The sequence below is a fragment of the Amphiprion ocellaris genome, chromosome 9 (genome assembly GCF_022539595.1).
Source record: "Amphiprion ocellaris isolate individual 3 ecotype Okinawa chromosome 9, ASM2253959v1, whole genome shotgun sequence".
Taxonomy (NCBI): domain Eukaryota; kingdom Metazoa; phylum Chordata; class Actinopteri; family Pomacentridae; genus Amphiprion; species Amphiprion ocellaris.
Window position 1 is genome coordinate 7,323,425 of NC_072774.1, and position 13,016 is coordinate 7,336,440.

Sequence of the window (13,016 nt, forward strand, 5' to 3'; positions counted from 1 at the left end):
ATTTAGGTCACGCAGTTCGGTATCCGTGCATAACGTACACATACATAACACACGCCTGTGCTCACTGCAAGGTCATTTTGTTTCTGGGTACATCGATATTAAATGGCCACATTCTATAGTGCCATGATTTCTGATCATGAATAACTATAAACAAATTCTGCTTTTCTAAAAAAAATAATAAAATTCTGCATTTCTGACAGTGCCGTGTGGGGGAATGAACAGCCTTAGTGGAGTACTGCACTCTCTGAGTGCTTTTCTTGTTTCACTTCTGTTTTACCAGCAGTAAAATAAAAATTTCCGACAGCGGTGATGGAGCTCAGGACTCTCTATAAACTGCAGCCCATAAACTGTCACTCTCGATCCTGTCTCCACGTCAGGGATAATTTATAATAGTAAATAATTAATGAAGTTACGGCTGTTGTTCCATGTGCGTAAATGCAAGCAACTTTCTCTTTTTTGAGATATTTACATGGATCCTGCTGTCTGATGCTGCAGATATTTGATAAACTTAGAGGAAAGACCAACAAACCAACTTGTTCACATTTAGTAAAAACCTGGATTACATTGATTACAGATAAATCTCAAACATCAGACCTGTTACAGACTTTGTCTTCATGACAGTAACATTTAATTTTTATGGACATTTCAGTTTGTAATAGATGTGGACCTGTAGGGCAGCGTGAATGAGAAAGTGTTTTGTGATTTTGGCAGCAAACTGTGTCACTTTTGGACCAATATGGGGGCTGAAATGTGGAAAAATTCTTCCTTGAATCGCTTTGCACACCTCAAAGCCCATAACAGTAGAGCAAAGTGAACAAGAAAGGTGTTTTGTTTTGATTTTTTGAACACAGAACTGTCTTTTGTCATGTTTTTCAGCAAATCTTTCTGACTGAATTGCAGAAAAAGCCTTATCTAAATCACATAACTCAAACTACATCGCTTGTGTATGTTTATTAGTTATTTGACTGCACACAATTTAGACTTTTATTGTGTTTAAACTGAAATATTACTCGGTCCCACCTAGCCAGATTGCCGTTGCGACTTTTATGGAACAGCGAGCAGCATTCAGACGTGAAGCCGACATGTTCAGATGTCGTCAGATTAACAGAAAGGAGTGCACATCTTTAAAGCATTTATTTGGAAAAGCCCATGAGTATAACTGTGTTTGTAACTTCAGTGGGTGAATCTTTAAGACATCGTGGTCTTAGTCGCTGCATTTCCAGAGATGTCTTTTTTGTGGTTTGTCATATAACCTCATCCTCCACGAGACTATATGTAAACTTAGAGTATTCACTTTTCCATTGTTTCTGCATCTAGTAATTGTAGTATTTTTGTTACAATGTACACGTTTTTGTGTTAGTGGTTTTACAATGGCTCCATGCTGAATTATCTTCATTTTCTATTCATGTTTTGTCACATTATCTCTCTCACACACACAAGAGGCTTTTAGGGCAACATCTTTTTTCCTACAATTACATGCATAATGGAATAATTGTATGAGAGCAAGCATTTAAAAGACAACTCATCTTAATGTCTTTTTTTTCTTTGATGGTAAGCAGCAGCACAAACCATGCAGTAATCCCTTCCTTCTTTACTGAGCTAAACTGTCATGAAATGGTAATTATCCGAACCCAGAGCTGCAGACCACCAACATCCATGTCTTAGAGCGCAGATTTTCTCTCTATAGATGAATGTGGAGCTGCATGAACCAAACCCAGCTTTTTTTAAATTCCCCAGGTGTCGGCCGTGTGCTCCTGGGATTCATCCATCCACGATTCTGTGCACCTCAACCGGATCACGTCGCCCAATGAACGCATTTACCTGATAATTAAAGCCACGGTGCAGCTCAGCCACCCGGCATCCATGGAGCTGGTGCTCCGCAAGAGGATCGCTGTCAACATCTACAACAAACAGGTCGATGATAGAAGATTTAGACCCAAAGATAACAGCAGTCCGTTGTGTTTTACTCATCCTCTGGGATTTGTTTCATACAGAGCTTCACTCAGAGTCTCAAGAGGCGAATGTCCCTGAAGAACACGCTTTACTCCTGTGGCGTCAGTTATGAGATCGTTTCCAACATACCAAAGGTGCAACTCTGATTTTGTGCTAAAACAAGTTACTAATAACAAGTTTGAAGTTTATTAGCTCATCGTAAGTTTCTTTTCAGGCCTCAGAGGAGCCCGAGGAGAGGGAAACTTTGGCCCTCATGGCGGCTCGTGGAGACACCGAGGAGACTCAGGATGGAGAAACCTACATAGAGAAATATACAAGGGGAGTTCTGGAAGTGGAGAACATCCTGAGTCTGGAGAGGCTACGACAGGTATAAAACTCTAATCAACACCTTTGCTAAATCGTGATGTTTCCATAGTGATGAAATGTGCACATTAGCAGGCGAGTGGTATATAAGGTTACACCTGTGTTTATTCATTCTCTGCAGGCTGTGACGGTGAAGGAAGCTCTGGCTGCTAAAGGGAGACACTTAAGAAGGAGTATCAGCACACCAAATGTACAGCATGTAATTAACACACCACTCACTGCGAACATGTGGAAAAAGCTGTCTTACCACAAAATGGAGAAGTTTCGAAAGCTAATATCATTTTGTTTCTCGTTCTCCAGTCCTCATGTAGTAAAATAGACCTGACCAGTTGTGAGGATGAAGACTGTAAGGTACGTCAGGCATCTTATTCAGATTATTCTGTAACCGCAATGCAAAGCTTTTGCTGCACTGAACATTTAACATATGACAAACTCTTCGTAAAGTGTCTTCAGCAACGCTAAGCTTCCATTATAATCAGTGAAAGTGACTAAACTTGAAGAGAGCAATGCATAAGTGAAGATTATGCAACATTTATATCCACCCTGCAACTGTAAATCTAGACCAGTCTGCTATTTAGAGAACTTCTCTTTTTGGATTTTTAAAGCCCTTTCTCCTCTCATCCAAGAGGCTTCTTGAGTCCCAGATATATATTGTCACCCTCAAAGAACTCACTGAAGTTCTTAGGATTTCTATGATCTGGATGACTGAGAATTTACACTGACATAATGCTACACAAACTTGAAGTCTCACAATGCGTTGGTGGTTTCAAAAACTGACCATCCCAAAATGAAAACTCACTGTCTTATGTTTGCTGCAGGTATACGCCACTAAAAGAGCTCATCCACACCACCTTACATGTTCAGCGTAGCCATTTTGAGCAATATGCTGGTTTGAAGTACTCAGAGAATGCAGATTAACCTCATTTATAACCAAATGCAAAGGGGAAAATGAAAAGCCATGTTGCTTTTGTAAACTAAACAATGAGTAAGAACATCTGTGACTATCGAAGGCCTTGTCAACATACATTGAGATTTTTTTTAAAAAATGCATCTCCAGTGGACTCCAGGAGTGTCCTGGAGATAATTTAAAGAAGGTGTTCCACAGTTTAGGAAAAACCTCTTTGCAGCAATTTTATTTAGATGTTTTGGAGCTGACTGAAACTGTATTTAACTGTCTAGGACCACTGTGATGCTGTGGACAACACCAACTGTAACCCTCAGGATGGCTCCCTCTGTACCACACCTATCAAAAACAAGGAGAACTCAGGTAAACAACAGAAATAAAACATATCTAGCAGCTGCATCGCGTTCTTCTGGGTGAGAAAAGTGTTGTTCCATTAAAAGTGGGTTGTCACTGATTGCTCCCGTGCAGGTTTGGTTCCAGAGAGTCCTACGTTTTTCAGCTCCAGCCCCTTTAAAGTCCTCTCACCTCAGCCGCCCAAGTTCCTCAAGTCTCTGCTTCCTGTCAAAGAGGAGAACAAGGCGAAGAAAGTCCTGGAGGCCCGGCCGCTACTGGGACAAGAGGTAAGAAGGAGAACGGAGTTAAATCATTTTTCTCTCAAAAAGGAGGTACTCATGTCCTTGTTTTTGCCATTTTATTCTTCAGTCCCACGTCTTTGTTTTGTCAGTCCACCGTCAAACCCAGTTTTGCATTTTACCATTTATCATATCAAATGACATTTTCTAAAACATGATGAAGATGTTGACACTGACAGACATTACTAATTACCCTGAAATCGCCTGATGACATCACCCACTTTGTTTATTTATGTCACTGTGTTGAGCGGAAAGCGCATGACTCACCGGAGCATGACTTCAACCGTGGATATCCAAACCACTCAGCCTGACAAAGCTGTGCTGTCCAAGTCTCATGTCTGATTCTGTTTGTGTTATTTGGATTTTCCAGATAGAGGCTGTTCCGACCATTTAAACTAACCTTGCATATTTGTTTTCTTGAAGTGGACTAAAAGAGGTGCAGGTACTCGGTTGGGAGGTGGAAGTCTTTCAGTAAGCAGCATGATTAGAGTAAAATATAGGGAAAAAGCTCTGCATATGTAAATGCAGAGGTGCAGAAATAGCTGCAGCAGTTAGCAATGTTGCTACACTGTCTCAGATATTCTTCAGACTCTCAGACTTCACCCATTTGTTTTTGCGGATGCAAAACTGTAAGCTCTGTTTTGGCTGAATTTTGAGAATTTCATATGTTTTCAGACCTGGGAATTTTTGTATTTTTACCCTTTAAAAATCCTGTGACCTGAGAAGCCATTTAAGAGTTCAATATCTCCAGAAATGTTACTCCTACATATGTGAAATTTAGTGAGGATAAAGACCAAATTGTTAATCAGCAGATCCAAGCGGTTTAGTGACCCTCGCAGTGACCATGTTTTTTCATTACTTTTGTTTTTTTTGAGGGGTGAGGGTGGTATTGGGGCCTCTGAAAATTCAGTGAAGTGTATATATAGAGATGTATTTTTATTTTTGGACAAAAATGCACTTTGGTTGATAGATCCTAATATCCAACCAAAAATACTGTTTATGGTCAACATTTCACCAACTTTTTAGGCCTTAATATTAGGAGAATTTGATGTGTTGCAAATGTGGCAAGAAATGGTTCCAGTTCCACTCGGACACATTTGTCAGACCACAATAAGTGGTGTGCATATGAGTCTATATATTGTCATTATTTGTGCTAACTTAGAAGCTGGTTCAATGTTGTTTTCAGTGTGGTTGTAATGGAACACCAAATGAGGCTTATTTTGCCTTATAGAATATTACCATGCATACGCTAGAAATGAGCACAGAACTGAAATATGGAATTCTCAAAATGAGCAAATGAACTCAGTTTTTAGCCCCAGTTAACACAGACTGAACAAAAACGGAGACAGTGCAGCAACATAGACCCAGTAGCAAGTAGGGCTGGACCCGAATGTTCGGTCGTTGTGGTGGTATCCGAATATTGGTTACGAGATCTGAATACTCGGATCCGTTCTAGTATCATTGTGACTGAAAGTACCGTTCCTCCTATTTAGGGCACTTCGAGCTCTGTTTTTTGTGAAATGTCAACCTGCATGCCACTAACTGTTACTGGCCTGCTCAGCCCAGCTCCATGCATGCTGTGTGTGAGTGTGAAGTGTATGCTGTTGTTCTGACCCATCCTGCAGAGCATGCGCTCATGTGTGGACAGCCCTGCACTGCTCCCCTCTCCCTGCTCCTGGCACCGACCCAGGGCAGGCAGCGAGGGCCACTGCAAGCCTTCCACCTCCACCTCCACCCCCACCTCCACCCCCACCAGCAGACAGCTCAGCCACACACTGCCACACGCCGCTGTAAGTGCGACGCACACCGGCACGCCACGCACTGCGGCCTACTGTACCACTTTTACACAAACTGCATATACACTGAGCCCATTACCGCTGAGTCACACTGTAAGTATCACACAAGTGGACACTTTGCTTTAAGGGTTTCACATGAACCCCTTTTTAACCAGTTTCCGTTCTGGTTCCAGTACTGATATGAGTCACAAACCTTCTGACGAACTCTGGTTTCCTTAGTCACTCGTTTACATGTTCCAACCGTAGAAACAGCAGTGAAGTTAGAGAATAGTGAATAGATATGGGTGTTAACGATTGAGTTGATTTCCTGATCAGCTGACTTCAGTCTGTGTTCTTGCACAGAATCCAACACGATAAATATCTTTTTACTGCATCATCCAGCCACTGTGTGATAGTTGTTTTTGAACTTGGCATTGTACTGCTGAAAATAAATCAAACTGATATGCATTTCAACTTTTTATACAAGATAGCGCAATTAGAAGTATTTTACAGGCAAATGCCAAGCAGTGAATCAATAGGCGACTACTGCATATAATTAAACTGCTTGGAACAAATAGAGCACTTTGTTCAAACGTACATCACATTGTCTTTGTCACTTTTCTTGGTGGAGTCGACAGTTAAATGTTCAGAACTATAGGCTTCACGGCAGCCGCGAAAGCAGGGTTTGAAAAGGGTTGCAGTGCTGTTCTGCAGTGTTTTACAGTTACTGTGAAGGCTCAGTGAGAATATTTAACCCTTTCAACCCCAAAACCTGCCAGTGGGTTTGAAATACATGTTAACTTAAAAAAAACAACTTGCCAAATGAGACAATTTATTGGAGCCAGAAACCGAAACACTCGACCGATTTTCAGTTTTCCGTCAGTCCTTGAACAAATAACGTGACGTTCCTTTGAATCTGAAGAAATTAAAGAAATTTAAACATAAAATCATCACTTTTCATTAAAATCAATTCATTCCACACACTTTTCAAAAAATTATTTAAAAAAGCATTTTATTAAAATAAAAATAAAAAACTACACTCCTCCTGCAAGTGAGAAGCCATGACTGAACTGCAGGCAGTGTACTGTGCAGCACAATTATCGAAACAAATTAAAGAGATTGAGCGGAAAATGAAATGAAAAATAATTGTAGCTTGACTCCATCATGGTATACAGAGGAGCAGCTTGTCTGCAAATTGTTGGAAGACACGCTCATTTTGAAGTATCTTTTTAGAGTTGAAGCGCAGAGTTTGCAGAGGTTGTAAAAATGTAGGTAGTAAAATATCTACAGCATGTGGAGCCCATGTGTTAGTCCAGTTTTGGTAACATCAGCAGGAGCATAAAATGTTTCACATATTGATTCCAGGTTTTTCCAAATGCTGTCAAATAAATAATCAATGAAATTCAACTTTTTTATATATAGTTTATGGCATTTTAACTGTCATATTGCACAGAAGACATTATGAGCTCTTTGTACTTTTAGCCATGGTTGTGCTGTTTCCATAGAGATGCAAGAAATGTGACAGGAGCAAAAAAAAAAAACATCCAGAAATTACTTGGGGTTCAGAGGATTAAGGACGTACATGAGTGCATTTGTAAAGCAGCAAACACCTTAAAGCAAAGAAAAATGTGCCACAAAATTCATACATGTTCATGTTCCATCATCACATTTTACACCATTTTCACTGTCTCCATACTCTATAAACATAATGTTTATGTAGACTCCATACAGGCTCCAGCTGACATCATGTCTGGTGTCTTTTGTCCTCCTGCTGTTGTTTTGATCAGCAGGACTCTGACGACGAGGAGACAGACGTGGACATGACCCTGAATCTAACTCGGGGCTCTCAGGACCAAAGCGGCTTCCAGCCTTACATCCCGGAGGACTTTGCAAACTTTGAGATCTACAACGCCACTCTGGAGAGCCAGGAGGGGTTTCGCTCTGACCTGAAGGGAAGCCGGTGCGGAGGTGGTAGCGGAGAAAGAGAGGTTTCCCGAAGCCCCACGGCCAGCAGCTGCACCAGTGGCTACTTTTCACACAGTGCCTCCAACGCCACGCTGTCCGACATGCCTTTCAGTGCCAGCGAGAGCTCCGACCACCTCAGCTGCACCTCCAGGGACTCCCAAGACCCTCCTGGCTGCCCCGCCGGACGAGGCTGCACCCAAACCAAAAGCGAAGGAGGTGACGCCCAGCAGGTACCTCCTCCAGCTGCTGGAGGTCAGGACCTGCTTGTCCACTCGTCCTCCCCACCCGTCAGTATTCCTAATTGCACAGACAAGCAGCAGTCGTTCCCTCTGCCTCACAACTGTGTCCTCAGTGCCAGCCAGGAGTTCACTGACTTTAAAGGGGCTGATGACAGCATCACAGAGGGGGATTTAGCACGTTTTACAGAGGGATGGGAGCATCAGGGGTCGGAGTTTTCTACGAACCAGCAGAAGAAATCGGAAAACGCAGAAACATGTGACACTGACAATCATATTCTCAAGACGTCTAATCCTGAAAATGCAATATGCAAATATCCCAATTCTGAGGACCCTGTTAGTGTAGCTGTGTCCTGCCTGAGCACAGCAGCAGTTTGCACTTCGGTCAGAGCTCCGATCTCTGCCCCAGCTCCCTCTCCAGCCGTAATAATTCCCTCCGCATCAGTCCCGCCTCCAGCTTCACCATCCCAGGTCGCACCTTCATCCACAGCCCCACCCTCTGCTCCGGCTCCGAGAGCTGGAGGAGAACCTCCGATCCAGGAGCCGGCCCAGGGGGACCTTCCCCACGGGAGCCCCTGTCCCAGCCCCAACCCCAGCAGCACCGAGCCCAGCGGGGACTCCAGTGGGGACGAGAGCACCCCGGTGGCTCAGCTTCCTGATTGGATGGCACCCGGAGAGCAGGTGTGGGTGGGGAAGAGGAGAGGAACGGTCCACTATGTAGGAGGGGTGGAGTTTGCAAAGGGGATCTGGATCGGTGTGAAGATGGATATGGCAGTGGGTGAGTTGTATTTTGGTGCAATATTACCTCATGTACGTGAGAATGATTTTTAAATAGTGTTATATTCAGAGCTGTTAGCCCTGAAGAGTTGATTTTTAAACTTATGAATGTTTCACATGCACATCATTTCCTGTAATGTTTTTAATAATGACATTTTAGTAACACTTTGTGAAAAACACAAATCAACAGAAATATAAAGCCCTTCAATCAAAGCCAGTCAATCAAATCATAGGTTCCTTTTCTGTTAGTGTTCCCCACAGCTTCATTCAGACATACATTTTGCAACCGTGCATCAAGTGATGTATAATATATGATAATGCACTGATATACAAAAGTCTGTGAGTCCAAGAGTGTGGAGTTTAGGTCTGGGCCTGCATTTTGTTTGGATCACAGTTTCTGCTGCCCTCAAGTGGCCAACTAGTGATGTAAAAGCTCAGAAAAAGAACATTTTAATCATCATTTTTGGTGTAGTAGCCATCAAGTAACCGGCTCATGGTTTATTAGAAAATAGGCAATTAATCACACTAAAATAAACAAAAAGAAAAGAGTTTGGGCATTGGGCTCCAAAACTCAGATTGGTCAATCGTCACTATTTAATAACAGTATTTTTTATTAGTAGTGGTTCAAAACAGACAATAAACCCATAAAACTAGTTTTTGGAATCTCCATCCTAATGTCTAAACACTAAACACCCTTCACAAAAACACTGACGCCACAGCTGTAATGCTTTAATGTGTGAGTTTCTGAGGGCTTGAAATGGTATTAAAAGATAGAACAGGAAACACTAGTGTGACTTTACGGGTTGCTTAGGAGAAGACAATTAGAAGTGAATTTAGATGCATGTTTCATTTGCATTTTCATTAGCCGCTCAGTAAATAATTCCCTGTTTGTGATATTTCAGTGTTTATGCATCTTAGCAAATGACCAAAAGTCAGGAAAGTCAGGAAATTTCAAAAATTATATGTGGATGTTTGAAAGAAAATTTAAAAAATCTCTCCAAAAGTGCAATAAATAAACACAACAGTTAGTAGATGCTGTTACTGACAGATAAACTTTGAAGCAAATTTCTTCCCTGCATTAGCTATGCTTAGTTTCTGCACAAAATACGTCCACAACAGACTCCCGCACGCAGTCTAGCCTGCAACTATAAATTTATTAATCCAACATTTCAGTGCTAGACATTCATCAGACCAATAGTAAATGCTATTTGGTTTGTACCTGTTGGATGTGCTCGTCCTTCTCCTACACACCTGCCTCAGACAATAGATGTGCAAAGAGCTCCTTTGGGTTTAAATGACATGTATATATGTTCACAATTTTCCCTTAGGAAAGTCTGCAGATTCACAAAAAGGGTGCATAATTGCATCAAAAGGTCCACGTCATCAGAATCCCCCAGAAACACTTGAGTCTGGAAGTGTTGAGATTGGCACTGGATTATCAAATTGTATGAAAATTCAAAATGTGGCTAGAAATGGTCCACTTTCTCCCCCCTCCAGGTAAGCACAATGGGACTGTCCAGGGCCGAGTGTACTTCCGCTGCCCGCCTGGCCACGGTGTTTTCGTGAAGCCGTCTCGCCTCACCAGAGGGCCGCCCTCCATGGACACAGAACCCCAGACTCTGATCAGATAGGACCCAAAGATGGACCGGTTTTCTGAGAAACAGCAGCAGGGACCCCCTAAGGATGCTCCTCACATCCAGCGTGGCTCCCCTCCTTCCACCCCTTCGACCACTCTGAGCTACTCTATAGGAGTGTTTCCTAAAGCATAGCTCGCCTGTGCATTTCATGAAGGTATATCCCAATTACTGTCCACTGAAAAGAAATCACTATGCACATATCTGAGTTTTCTAAATGGGGATATTTTTCATAGAGAACTTAGCTTTTAGCGGGGAGTCCTTATGGAATATGACCCATATACATTTTCTTACATTGATTCTGAACATTATATATCATATTTTTGTAAGACAACCCCCCTCTGAGGCTCATAATGGAGAAATCTGGGATATGAAGATTAAGAATGTACTACTGTTAATACACGCTGATATTTACTTCAATATGATATGTCAGGGCTAACCAAAGAACTACGGTTCCATATCTGCTGTTCTGAGTAACATGTTATTTTTCTAATGTACGTAAATGGAGGTTATTCGCTATAAATCGGTGTGTCCACATAAAGCTTAGTGCCATATCTGTAGGAGTAATGCCACATACCCTGACAAGTCTGCAAAAGTTCTAAGTTTGCAGATGTAGATGATCCTGTTGACGTACTGTAACACTGAGGAGGACAACGATCCCCATCCAGCATGAGACTGTTTGCTGTTTGAACGCTTGCACTGGAAAGGATTCTTGGAGAGTTCGCTGACTGTCTTCCATATTGGACTGATGAGATGCTTGTGACTGAAGAACTGTGTGTCCTTGCAGATAGGCTTTTGGATGCCTTATTGCCCTGTTTGCATACAAAGAGGCACATAAACCCCGGACCGCTCACTGAACTCCAACAAGTTCACCGAGCTATAAACGGACCTGAAACCTGTATGTACGTCACGAAGCCCAGAGGTGTTCAAAACGCCATCCTGCCTTGCTGACTGATTGATTGAATACCTTTTTAAACTGCATTTTATATGTTCACTGACTGATGTGTAACACTACATGTTTAAAAAAAAAAAAGGGTACTCAATAATGCAGTTTCTCACTCGGAGGATTGGATGAATGGCTGATGGACATCATCAGGTTAGAGAAAATGGTGCAAAACTAGTTCAGGTATGGAAAAGAGGTGTCCTGTTATTTTCTATGGAAGTGGTGAACTGTGGAACTGACTAGGAATAGTTCAGTATTCAAGCTGTAATTTCGAGTAAATGAAAAAAACCCAAGACCTTATTTTAAAGAAGAGAACAAAGCTGCTCTCCCTAATACGGAGTTGTAAATAGAAATGTATTTGAACATAGTATTTACAGTATTATAATGTACAGAATTGTATTTATAATGTATCTCAAACTGTTTTAATTGGTACAAAATGTTCTAGAATAGAACATTTACAATCAATGTATGCGTTGACTCTTCATTTGGTTCATTCAAGCCGACTTTTTTTGAATATTTTAGTATGTTTTATTAGTAAGGACATCATTTTATTATAGTATAATACATAAACATTCACTGTACATCATTTTCATGTGTTTCAAAAAGACCTTGAAATACATATGGGTCTACAAATATTCTTTCACAGCAACTATTATGAAACACTCTTTGCATTTGCAGTGTATTCCCAATGACAAACCTGTTTCCAGGACATATTTTCAAATCTGCTCTAGTCAAGATTGCATTTGTAAGCCGTTTTGGAATTTGTAATAATTTTGAAGCAGCACGACTTACTTGGGAAAGATTTTAAAGATTTTCTTTTGTGGAAAATCAAGTTTCTCCCTTGTTATCATGGCCATATGTTTTTTTTTAATGCCAGAAGACATATCGTGGGTTAAACAAGCCACCGCCATCTTGAAACTGCAGCGTATCTTAACCCTATAACCTTCTCAAAAACACAGATTCAGATTTCCATATTTTTATACGTAACAAACCTAAAGAACTAATCCTGTCAACTTGCAGGATGGAATTTTCTGTATTATTTTTGTACGGAATTATTTTCCACTTTGAACATGCATGGTTGAGTTACTCCAAATCTTTCCCTACTTTCTACAGATTTAGAACACATCATACATAGCTGTGTTTGATATAGCTACTCACTGACTGTATAAAAGCAGACGTAGCGATGATGACGTCACACATCAGTTTTGTGGACGTTCGGTTTTGAAATCTCGAGTCGCCTTCTGTTGCCTTTTGCAACAATCGTGATGAGGAAGGGGCGGATCTGACTGGAGAAATCAAGGATAATATGCAACAACCTGCCAATCACAAGATAGCTCCACCATGCTTCATTGTTTGTTTTCCTCAAACTTCGGCCATAGTTTACAAAATCAACATCACCCTGTATTAAAGGAGACTTGAAACTAGCAATTAAGACCATAAACTTGTTAGGAAAATGTTTACTGAAGTATTAAATCATGTAAGAAGTAGGGTCATTTTCTCTTATGCTTCTTTACTATTGGACTTCTTTTTGCAAACAGAGGAGTCGCCCCCTGCTGACTATCAGAAAGAATGCAGGTTTAAGTCACTTCAGCATTGGCTTCATTTTTCTGTCTGGGATCATAAAAAGGACTGTGAATAGTAGGTTTGAGTCACTTTGTGTGCTATTAAAACATATTTTTTGGGACTGGCGTGTATGTGCATCCCATGTAATAGCAACAAATGGCCCCTTCCTCTTGACCTTAACCCTAATGTTGACCCTATAAAATGACAAGCAAAAAGCATGGCATTGAAAATACTGCCTCAAGTGGCATGTTTTGTTTTTTTACACACCCCT

General features: G+C 41.3%; 1 protein-coding gene across 10 annotated transcripts in view; it reads left to right on the forward strand.

Moving 5' to 3' along the window:
* The window catches only part of kif13a (kinesin family member 13A), a 53,226-nt gene extending 41,579 nt beyond the window's left edge, over nt 1-11,647 (forward strand). For 4 of the 10 annotated variants that reach the window (XM_035950629.2, XM_035950632.2, XM_023275482.3 and 1 more), the window contains 10 exons: nt 1,738-1,914; nt 1,995-2,087; nt 2,168-2,320; nt 2,438-2,515; nt 2,617-2,667; nt 3,496-3,583; nt 3,689-3,840; nt 5,478-5,642; nt 7,415-8,606; nt 10,103-11,647. In XM_035950629.2, the coding sequence (XP_035806522.2) occupies nt 1,738-1,914; nt 1,995-2,087; nt 2,168-2,320; nt 2,438-2,515; nt 2,617-2,667; nt 3,496-3,583; nt 3,689-3,840; nt 5,478-5,642; nt 7,415-8,606; nt 10,103-10,236 (2,283 nt within the window). In that variant the 3' untranslated portion in view covers nt 10,237-11,647. The remainder of the gene's footprint in view (nt 1-1,737; nt 1,915-1,994; nt 2,088-2,167; nt 2,321-2,437; nt 2,516-2,616; nt 2,668-3,495; nt 3,584-3,688; nt 3,841-5,477; nt 5,643-7,414; nt 8,607-10,102) is intronic. The other 6 variants (XM_023275478.3, XM_023275483.3, XM_023275484.3 and 3 more) reach the window with 4 other exon arrangements.
* The last annotated feature ends 1,369 nt before the right edge of the window (nt 11,648-13,016 follow it).